The sequence below is a fragment of the Cryptomeria japonica genome, chromosome 4 (genome assembly GCF_030272615.1).
Source record: "Cryptomeria japonica chromosome 4, Sugi_1.0, whole genome shotgun sequence".
Taxonomy (NCBI): domain Eukaryota; kingdom Viridiplantae; phylum Streptophyta; class Pinopsida; order Cupressales; family Cupressaceae; genus Cryptomeria; species Cryptomeria japonica.
Window position 1 is genome coordinate 280,192,525 of NC_081408.1, and position 12,170 is coordinate 280,204,694.

At 33.0% G+C, this 12,170-nt stretch overlaps 1 protein-coding gene and 1 pseudogene across 1 annotated transcript; one reads left to right on the forward strand and one right to left on the reverse strand.

Moving 5' to 3' along the window:
• Positions 1-547: 547 nt before the first annotated feature.
• Positions 548-2,317, reverse strand: LOC131875086 (chitinase 1-like). Its single transcript, XM_059219102.1, has one exon. It carries the CDS (start codon positions 2,315-2,317, stop codon positions 548-550), a length of 1,770 nt encoding a protein of 589 aa, XP_059075085.1.
• LOC131875087 (hevamine-A-like) overlaps positions 2,316-12,170 on the forward strand; it is an 87,329-nt pseudogene continuing 77,474 nt past the window's right edge.

Sequence of the window (12,170 nt, forward strand, 5' to 3'; positions counted from 1 at the left end):
CAATAAAAATGCCTATAAAACAATATGCATATAATACTCACACACATGATATATAAAAGTACATTACTCTAAGATTACATAGATGTATAGATTACATAAGTAAATATTCACTTAAACTTATTTTATTTATAGAAGATTACATATAGAGGTTTAGATTATTTTACTAATAGAGAATTTTGATAATTATTTTAATTATTCATGTATAATATAAAGAAGATTGAGTGTGTATTATTATTAACATATCTACAAACTAAATCAGTCTTGAATATATTAATTACATTTGTGTGTATAATATAAATAATTAATAAATATATGTATTTTCTTAAGAGTTACTTTGTTTAGAGGAGGCTCTTATACAATAAATAATATTTGCTATTTATTATTGGTCTGTAATCTTCATAGCAAAACCCTTAGTATCATTAATTAATACATTAGTTATATTAAATTACTACACATATTATCTCCACTCATTAAAGAGTTGAAGGAAAGCAGGCTGAGCGATACTTAAGCTCAACAGTTATTTAATGCTACTACATATTTTTCCTTCTCAGACAGACGCCAAAGTAGGCACGTCAACAGGGGATGGCTTCATTATTATGTCAAGTTTAATAGATGAGCTATAATTGGTTTTCTCGTCCCAATACTTGGTCCACAGCATGACTCCTCCATATTTTGAAGAGGGCTTGATCTGAGGAAGCACGTCGGAGGTGAGTATGTTTGGCTCAATATACCCACCGCTGTAAACATAGCCAGGCGCAGCCGGAAGGCCGAGGAAGAAGCCCCGTGTTTGAAGAGTTTGAACAGAATCGATCCCCTCGTTCCACGAGCTCACCAGCTTGGAAGTGTCATTTTCTGCATACTCACAGGTAGGGTTGTTAAAGAACTGGATCCATACGTAGTCAAACAGGCCTGTCTGCAAGGCCTTATCAAGCCAACGGTCGGGATAGGGGCACTGCGGGGCAGCACTGAGATAGACCTTGCTGGAGGAGGTGCTAAGATTGGAAATGGCCGTGACCAGATCGTCCCAGTGCTCCGTAGATGCTTCGTAGTCGCCAAAGTCAATGCCGTCCAGAACGGCGTCTCCAACAGGCCCAGACCCCGAATTCCCTTCGAGAAAGTTTTCCCACAGATAGCTAGCCAGGCCCTGCGCATGCTCTGCGTTTGCGACGGCTCCATCGAGGGACATAAACACCTTTACGCCGCTGGATTGGCAGGATTTAATATCGGCGTTCAGCGAATTCGTTGGGTGACCCGCCAGGTTCAGCTCCGGTGTTTCAGCATTGATAGTGCCATTGATGAGTAAATACGAGACAACAACAATTTTGAAGTTGCCGCTTGCGCAGGTTTCCCCAAGAGAAGCTTCCTCGGTATTCTGACCCCAATATATGCCTATGTCTGCAGCAGGTGCGTCGCTTATGTTTACGTACGGTTTAATGGACGAGCTATAATTGGTTTGCTCGTCCCAATACTTGGTCCACAGCGTGACTCCTCCATATTTTGAAGAGGCCTTGATCTGAGGAAGCACTTCGGAGATGAGCTTGTCTGGCTCAATATAGCCGCCGGTACCAGTAAAACCAGGCGCAGCCGCAAGGCCGAGGTAGAAGCCCCGTGTTTGAACAGTGTGTACAGATTTGGAATTGGTCCACTCGTTCCATGAACTCAACAGATCGGTAGCATCAGTGACATACTCACACTGAATGTTGTTGAAGAATTGGATCCACACATAGTCGAACAGCCCCGTCTTCAAGGCCGTTCCAAGCCAAGCGTCTGGATAGGGGCACTGCGGAGCAGCGCTGAGATAGACCTTCTTTGAGGAGGTGCTAAGATTGGAGATGGCCAAGGCCAGATCATCCCAGTGCTGTGTGGTGGCTTCGTAGATTCCAAAGTCAATGCCGTCCACAATGGCGTCTCCTACAGGCCCGGAGCCCGAATTCCCTTCAAGAAAGTTGTCCCACAGATAGCTAGACAGGTACTGCGCATGGTCTGCGTTTGCGACGGCTCCATCGAGGGACAGAAACACCTTTACGCCGCTGGACTGACAGGATTTAATATCGACGTTCAAAGAATTCGTTGAGTGGCCCGCCAGGTTCAGCTCCGGGGTCTCCGAGTTGATAGTACCATTGATGAGTAGATACGAGACAATCACAATTTCGAAGTTGCCACTTGCGCATGTTTGCGCAAGGGAAGCTTCGTCAGTAATCTGGCCCCAATATATTGTTATGCCTCCCGCAGACGCAGATGCCCCGCTCCAGAGCAGAGCAACCACCAAGGCAATTGAAGCCACTCTCACTCTCACTCTCATTCCACGACTCTCCATGCTTCGCAATGAACAAATGCTTTTGCTTGCTTTAAGCGGGGGGTACCTGGCTCCTTATATAGGCCCTTTGCGACTTGAAATTCTGCCTGGTGGTCCTGCTGTGCATTTACACACCCGGCAGTAGTCATCAATCAAATGTCATTCACCGATTTTGGGTGTGCATTTTTTAAAGTGGAAGCCGGCAGCACATGCGCTTGTATTCGTTTAGATTTTTTCCTATTAATACATTAACTATGATGAGAGGACAGGGTAGGTTCTATTCTTATCAGAAACAGGAAAACATGTCAATCTAACGTTTAAAACAGCGCTAATCACTTCGTAAATGATTAAAAACATGTTTGAATGTAAAATTAGCCTCCTTATATTGGCCCTTCGGCACATGAAATTCTGCTTCAACAATTTACATGGCGTTTTCCTGTAGGATTACTCAGCGATTACGTCGGACCCGTGGGCGTCCATTTTCTTGATGTGCATTTTTAGTGGAAGACGACAGAATTCTGCTTAATATTTGTTTACTAAGGCGGAATAGTTCGATTTGTCTTCATCACGCGGCTCCCTGGTTCCTCGTAATATTCGATTTATGATTATTGGATATGCTAAGTTTTATCCTTATCATAATTATTATACCATGCGACTGTAAATCTTTAAATAATGTTCTTCTAGCTGTTATTGAATGTGTTATATTAATGTAAAACAAGTATTATCATTTTCACAATTAATAAAAATTGCTAAAATTATTATAATATAAAATGTTATATTAATATTAAGTTTAAGATAAATGTTGTCATAATTTTTAATTTCAGTGATTTGTATTTTATAATTCGGAATAGTTCACTGTAGACTTAGATAATAAATTTTTTGTTATCAATAATACATCATGCATGTGGTGATTCCTAACTTAGATAGTGATATTTATTGCTTATTAGTTAAATAATGAATATAAGATCAACAAAAGATGAAAAGATAAAAACAAAAAATAAACTACTAGAAGTAGGTAAAAAAAAGAATAGTATATGAATAAAAACTCAAGTTCTATAGATGATTTGAGTATATTTATTGGGACTATGGAGGTATTATTGTAGTAGATATATTCTTTGATAAATTGTATAGGTCTCTTTATAAAGACTACATAATCATGTGTGGCAATGGAACAATGTTCAACATGTGTTTGGGTCAACCTTACTTTCCTACCTACTACCCTTGAATAAATAGTAATCTTCTTAGATTTAGACAGGAGTAAATGAGTCACATGCATAGATGCCTTTTAATTAATTACACCATTCTAGGGCTAAATACTAGGTATAAAAGCTCAAAACTTAATAATTTTAAATAATTTCATGGCTTCAAATTATACGTATAATAATATGTTATTAAGTTGTACCCAAAATATAACAACACTTACTCTAAATGATAATTATTACTTTGATTAAGAGGCTACAAAAGAGTCATAATAGTTCAAAATTATCTCAAGGATGAATAGAAACAAGATATCATTAAATGCAATAATGAAAACAAAAGTGTTTGTTCTTGTGAAGTCATAAAAAAAAATGTAAAAATGATTTATGTGATAGAAACTATGATAAAATTTTGAGATATACTAGCATCTATATTACTATTTCAAGATAATAAGTATTATAGTTACAAAAACAAGAATCTTTTGTATATTTACAGGATCTAAATGATGAGAACAAACCTTCAACAAACCTATATCATAAAGAAGAGTTTAAGATACTCAATCTTCTCATGTCAGAAAGATTAGATAAAATCATATAAGAATTACTTGTACCACTCACACTATAAAATTACAATTTCATAGGACAATGTAGGATACAATGTATAATTAGACATGGTTCAATCAATTCTCTTACATTCTTTACTAGAATAGAATGGTCTTTGAAATAACTTCTCCCTAAGGTAGAGATATTTATGTTTAATGGTAATTTATATAGAAATGAAGGGGTTGGTCAAACATATTAAATGAAAGAGGTGCATAAATTTTTCAATGATGATGATAAACACAATAATAAGTCAACCAAAGAATTCGATACTCATCTGAATAGTTGGTATTTTGATGAAATAGTTTCTATCCCATTCATGATTTATATAATAATATCTCAAATTTATAATCGTACATCTCTAAGGTGGTTATCTTTTTGATAAAATCTTCTTAAGGTCATTGGATTATATAGTGACTTTCCAAGAGTGATTATATCAAGTAGATGTAGGATACATGATATATATAGAATAAATAAATTATATTACCTTCCTCACATATTTTGAGCCATCTCTGAAAGGGTTACTAGGAATTCAATAAATTTTAAACCCTAAATTTGATTTCAATAATTAATTTAAAAAGAAATATTCTTTCATCAAAAAATGGATGGCTATGATAAATTTAGTAAGCCTCATAAATATCATCTTAGGGATAAAATAAATTTATTGAACACAATTTCACTGCATATTGACTCTTTAACTATTGGTTTAGCACATATAAATAATGATTTATATAGTCAAACCTTTGAGTGTCAAGATCATGGAATATTTATAATCAATGTATTGGATCAACACAAAGATTATTTTTTAGTCCACCAGATGTTCCTTCTAGTGTCTATATAAAGAGGTGTGAGAATGATTCTATTGAAGTTCATGTTAGTTTTTAGGTCTTTGTTATAAGGCATATTAATAACAAGGGGATTTTAGCTAACATAGTTTACAATTATGGATAAAATATATGCAAGTGTAGATCAAAATTTTGATTTTTCTAAAGAAGATTATAAAATATCCTATATAATACTAAATTAATGAAATATTAAATATGTGTATCTTCATTATAATTGAGATCACTGACTCAATATCTCTAGTACTTTCAAATTAGCTATTTCTAGTCAAGAAGAGCCTAATTCTATGCATAGTAAATCAAATATATTAGAATCTTAAGGTAAGATCACAATACTAATATATTATTAAAAAGCTCTTTATGATGAGGATGCAAAGTATAGAGAAAATAGTCCTAAAATGATAGAATAATTTAATATCATATAAGTTTCACTTGCTCATGCCAAGTAAGTATAATTATGCCTATTTTTTCTAAAATATATTATCAAGTGAATGTAAGTTTCACTTGCTCATGCCAAGTAAGTATAATTATGACTATTTTTTTAAAAATATATTATCAAGTGAATGTCTAGGTTAGTGCATAATTCAAATAAGATCCACTATATTATACATGTGGTTCAAATACCATCCTATCTCGTACATTATAAATTAAGAAAGTGGAGCAACATATTGGTGTATTTGTTCATATAGAAACAAGATTTTTGAGGGTTTCATTTTCTTATTCAAAATAAAGCCAATATAAAGAAAGTAAAATGATCTCATGAATATTTTGAGGTTCTTTTCTAATTCAATACGTAACCATAATATGTAAAGATAGATAAATCAAAAGGTATTTGTGTTGTTTGTTAGGTTAAATTTAATTTTAAATGATATATAGAATGTAGTAAATTTTTTAATCATATTAATATATATGGTTTTGACCTTAAATATAGATGATATTGACTATGATGATGAAAATTAGATATGAAAATTATAAATCTCTAAACACAAATAGAATTTATTATAGGGCTGAAAATTAAAAATTAAATATGTAAGTGTGTACAGAAGGCTCATAGAACTTGAGTTTAAAATGTCAAATCTAGTTCAATTATGACCCCAAGGTCTCTCATTTATAGAAATATAGTTAGCTACAGACTAAATAATTCATACAAATGTAACTAAGTCATAAATCCTTATGATGTTATATGGATAGGTCTATGTATTCCCTACACGGTAAATAAAAATACAATTAAAAACTCCCATTAAATTTAATTATTTAACTAATATATCTACTTGTGTTGTAATGCTAAATTGTGTGGTGGCCTTGAACTATATATATGGACAAATATTGTGTCAAACTATGTATTTGTTGCCTTTCTTATATTTAAAATGACTAAATGCATCAAGATGAAAGGAAAATTAATAGTGTGTAAAATACTCTTATAAAATGCATAATACTCTAGAGAATATATATGGGCATTAACTTAAAACATATAGAAGCTAATATATATTCATATATGTAATATGACATATTTTTTATTATGGGTAAAACAAGGTTTTGAAGGAGCCCAAAACCCTATACAAATTGATTTTGTGGACATCCAGAACCCACTAGATAGAATGTTACAACAAGATAATACACTGGACAATAACATCCAACCTATAGCCTAACAACATAAAATAATCATCAAAGAACTATCTATAACACCAAAGGGCCAAATCCCATATAAGTTTTTTTATCAAGATCCCATCACATTAACAATGGGCTTTAGAAAGGCTCCAATAAGCTCCTACTCCAGTGACATAATTAAATTACATAATAAAATAATTAGATTAATGGGTTTTGAATAGGATCACGTAAATTTCAACTTATGCTAAAACACATTTCTCGCACAAAGGAAGACAATAATCTCTATCTTGAACTCCACCTCAATAGGAGAAAAGGGAAGGAAAAGTGGAAGAATGATAATAGATCAAATTCCTTGTAGTGAAAGTCTGGCTAAAGAGTAGCAAAATCTTCTATTTAGTTTCTCCCAACCTCTCTCATAAAGTAATACTCCACACCAATAGGAGACACCTCCACCTCAATATGAATAGTAGAAGAGAAAGCAAAAAGTCAAGAATACCACAACCTAGCCTCTCCCACAAGAAGATTCTTTAGCTCTATTGTAGACGACTCCACCTCAATAGGAGTATCATGCAAAGAGACTAGTAGAAGAAAAAAGTAGGCCCACATGAAGAATCTAAAAACCTTGAAATTATAGGCTTCAACTTTAAAAACAAGGATATACTATTCCAGAAAACTAGAAACACCGCCTAACTAAAACAAAGAAAAATCAACAAAAATAGTTCCATGAGAAATCAAATCCATCAAATTAGAAAAAGGGAGGAAATTGGATCCCCCTCCATGAGAAACACACCAAAAACTAGGAGGAACAGATGACATAACAACATCCCACAAAAAGAACCTGGAAGAGAAATAAAACTATAGAGATTTACCCTCTCCAACCACTTCAATATCAACCATAATGCCCAAGGAGAGAAGCATGGCAGAAGAACCAATGCAACATTTGCACACTGCAAAATATAACTAGCACACATCATGAAAAGGAGTAGCAACAACAAAAGTAGACACCAAAGAAAAACAAAGAAACCAACCAAGCAATGGCCAAACAATGAACTGCTCCTACCAGACCCAAAGCATAGAAGAGTAAAAATACCCTCCACCCCCATAAAAATAATAGCCTCCCAAATAACCAAGCTAAAAATATCTCTGAAAACATAGCACAAATAAAAAGACCAAAACAAGACAAAAACAATAAAAGAAAGAGCTACCCAAAAGAGAAAAAAAAATCTATATCCATGCTTTACATCATCCGCTCCAACAAAATATCCCCCAGAAGAGACATGAAGGTTGAACCCAGTAGATTGGAAAAGAAATCAACCTACGAAAGCAAAAGCCTCTTGTCATAACAAAGAAAATGAAGGCTAAGGAATTAAAGACAAGAAGATCATAGTCTCCACAACACCCCCACCAAAGTCAAGTGAAGAGATGCTAGAAAGGGCCAAGAAATCCCTCTAGGATGCCTCAACTACAACATGAACATAGCCAACCACCACAGTAACACAACCATCTATTCTATCATCATTCATGGAATCTCCAAAGCCCCCAGAAACCCAAAATGAGAGGGGAAGAGAAAAACTAACAAAATAGAGGACTGAATTGTCACCCAAAGCTGCAAAATCATCACCATCCCCATTTGAGCCACCATATTCCTCATCCAAATTTTGTCTTGCACCTCATTGTGAGACCCCAGTTTCTCCATCCTTCACCTTCCCATGTGCCATCACATATATAATATGACATGTTATAATGTGTACATGTCAATAATAGTACTATTTTAACCTTGACATCCTCACATTTTAATATTCGTGATGTTAAGATGACTTATCAAATAAAAAAATCATAGTATGCACAATATACTATACTTATATTAAATGACATGTTATAATATATATACATTGTGGGTAACATTATTCCAAACTTTAAATCCACATGTTTTAATGTTTATGAGAAGAATAGGGTTTCACATACTAAATAATATAATAAATATGGATATAATAAATATATATAATAAGACATTAAAATATACTCTCACCAACTTTATATCCACATATTTTTAATATTTATAATAAGCATTTGATCTCAAGTATGGAAGAACCATAGATCAAGAAGGTGCAAGTTAACTGTACATTAATGAAAAAAGAATTGAACACATATAAAAGGGAAGTTTTATTCTACTTAAAAGATCTAAGGAAAATTAAATGATAGGTTTCCCAAGGGTTACGCCTCAAACCCAAACCTCCCCAAAATAGGAGCGTAATATATTACTTACTCAATAATTTTATGTCATTATATAGTATGTTCCAATGTAACAATAATTATGATGTTTGGAGAAATCTTTTGAAATAATTGTATTTTATTTTTGATGATAGATCACATTGCAATAGATGTAAAAGGGATTTTTAGTAGTTTCTACTTTTCATCTACTAAGTATTATTACTCTCTCATGTCAAACCATTTTAGTAGACCAATTTTTTTGTTGGATAGAAGATTGACGATGATAATGTAAATATACAAAGAGTTTCTAGATGCTTGCATCCTAGATCCCATGATAAATGCTCCACGCTATTTACATAAGTAGTAATGATTGATTGGATTTAGTAATCTAGCATGATGTATATAATTAACTATGGTTGAGCCTTTTAAATATAGCATAATAGTCACCACGAATTATAAATTCTATCTGAATTGAGATTTAAAATCTAAAAGTAAATGAATTATTTTTTGAATACAAAATTGATCAAGATTGCTTTCATGTATGCATAATTCGTCTAGGGAAGGAAAGTGGTCAATTTTTAAAATAGGAGAGGTGTACGAAAATGCATGTAGAGGGAAATGAATTTTCTTAGTATTTTGTTCCCCTTCTCAACTAATAACACACAATATATAAGAATTATTGCACTTTATCTAAATAAATAAAATGTGCAAAAAAAATTATGAATAGTGTAAGATATGGATTATTCACCACTACATTTTAGGCCTAGTTTGACTTGTAAAAAATTCTATATGAGAATACAATGCGAATAAGAGAAATAAATTTAATCTAACAATCATAAGTGGATATAGATATGGATCATGATTTCAATTTGGTGTTTTATTTTTATTTTGAAGTGAATCTTGAATTGAGATAACCTGCAAAATAACACTCAAAGAATAAACATTAAAGTCCTTATATTTCCTCTCTTCAATTATATGATTGCAAAAAATTAAGACAAGTTACAAGAAAGTATATAAGTATAAGAAAATCTCAACTATTATAGAATGATATGTATAAATACAATGTCAATAAAGTCAAAGGAGAGGATTTATAATAATTATGTAGTGCTAGATAAAGGCATCTTACAAGATTAAAAAATGGTATGATATCCAAGAACACAAAGAGAAACCAAAATAGAACTTGATAATCAATTAATTCAATATGGATTCAACAAGATGATATTAAATTGCTACACAATAGGCTTTCTATAGCCTTACATTCATGTACAAAACTTTTAAAACTTACATATAGGAACAACTCTTGTTAACTAAATATTAATTTATTGACATTGTTTTATTTAACTACTAACCTAAGACTATGCTAATTAATGTGAAAATCCAACATTCTAGAATTATTACATTAATTTGAATAAGAGTGGAACATTTCGAGGGTTGGACACAACCCTTTTGGAGGCTTTGATGAAGTGCCTTCACCAATCCTCCTTGTTTACCCAAAAAACACCGAACTGACTGTGTTAGTGGATCCCCTGACTATAGAACCTGAAATTATTTGCACAACATTAGAGAACATAAAGTTTTCCCAACCTCTATGCAAAATGAGATGTATTTCCTCCAAAATTATACATCTCCTTTGACTCTGTCTAATGCCTCCTCTAGCAATGCACATGAGACACCTTTTCTCTAAAAGTCCACATCACTTCCGAGTTTGTCTAATGCCTCTTGATGTCTTGTGGAAACAATCCCTCCTTTGATGTACAAAGCACCAATCTAATGTCAATACGCAAAGTGCACCCACAAGAAATCTTGGCCCACATTGCTCCTTGAAGGAGCACACATCATGCCAAGCTCCTTCTTTTCTTCAAGGACACATGCGTCAAATTATGATTCTTATGTAGAATCATCACTAAGCGAGAAGCTAGCTTTGGATGATAAATATCCTCCTAAATCCATTTTATCTAGCCTTCAATATGAATCTATTATACTTTATCCATTTGATGCTGCAAATTAATATGTCCAATAGCAAAAACAGGTGAGCCTTTGAAGGCCTTTTTAGGTGTAGCAATGATAGCTTTCTAATCATAATAAAAAAATTTCCAAGACACTTCTAATGAAGCTCAATTTCAAAGTAATTATAAGCAATCTTAGTGTAGTAAAATTTGGTCCCCATGATAAAGATTCTAACTTTCATGAATTCCCAACCTACTACATCTCTTTTCATTTGTAATGTAGCATGATCATTGTACATAAGCCTCCATTGTCATTGTAACTAGTACACATAATGATCTCCATTCACATAGACATCACACAGATATTGACACTTAATATCCATCTTGTGCAAGCTCTCATGTAGAAGGAAACAAGCATTCTATAATCTCATTTACCAAAAGGATACATTATATTATCTCATGTTGCGTATTAATGGAGAGTCAATCAAACAAGCTATTTCAATCACGTATTAGTGAAATTGGACAAGTAGAATAAACAAAATTTAGTGTCTACTTTGTACCCGGTACATTTTAAATGCCTTAAAAATTTATTTTATTCTCACCTCAATATCCTCAATCCCTCATATATGTTTTCACTAAATTCTCCACATGCCGTCCTTCCATTACTTTTCTTTCTTATGCGGCTAGATAGAAACTACAACGCAAGAATGATCAAAATATTTACTTATATGTCAAATTGCATTCAATGTCATTGAATAGCAGATCCTTGCTATTCTTGTGCAAATTATAGTCAACAACAAAAACACTCTTCTCCAATCTCCTCCCAATCTTATTGATGTCTAGTAATTATCAAAAAGAACAACCAACTACTAAATAAAGGATGGCAGTCTAGAGGAGATAGCCATTACACCATTACAAGTACAGGAGGAGCTTGATAAGGTATGGAAGCACTTTTATCTTCTCATGCATGCTAGGCCCTTGGCCTCTTCAGCATGCAAATGCCTTTGCTCCCTAATTCCTTTGCCTCCTAATGCCATTACTCACTACCAAAAAAAAAAATCGTCTTCATTGTGCAAATGTCTTTTCTTGCCAATGCCATTACTCACTACAAAAAAAAACCTCATACCATTTCTCACTTGCTCTCATACCAAATGAAAGCACAAAGGGAAAAACCAAAGCATAACATGATGATCAATTGACTCAATCTGGATTCAACAAGATGATATTGCACAATAGGGCATTTATAGCCTTAGATTCCCTTATTAAACTTTTAAAACTTACCTACAGGAATAATTCCAAATAACAAACTATTAAATTATTACGATTTTTTTACTTAATTATTAATCTAAAACTATACTAATTAAGGTAAAACTTCAACAATATCCTCATAAAAATCATAAAATTGATAATTATATGAGTATGATAAATAAATGATGAGTGTGAAGATAAATATAATAGGCAAGAAAAATAA

Excerpts from the sequence above, each read along its gene's own strand:
- LOC131875086 (XM_059219102.1), bottom strand. The coding sequence starts at position 2,317 with ATGGAGAGTCGTGGAATGAGAGTGAGAGTGAGAGTGGCTTCAATTGCC.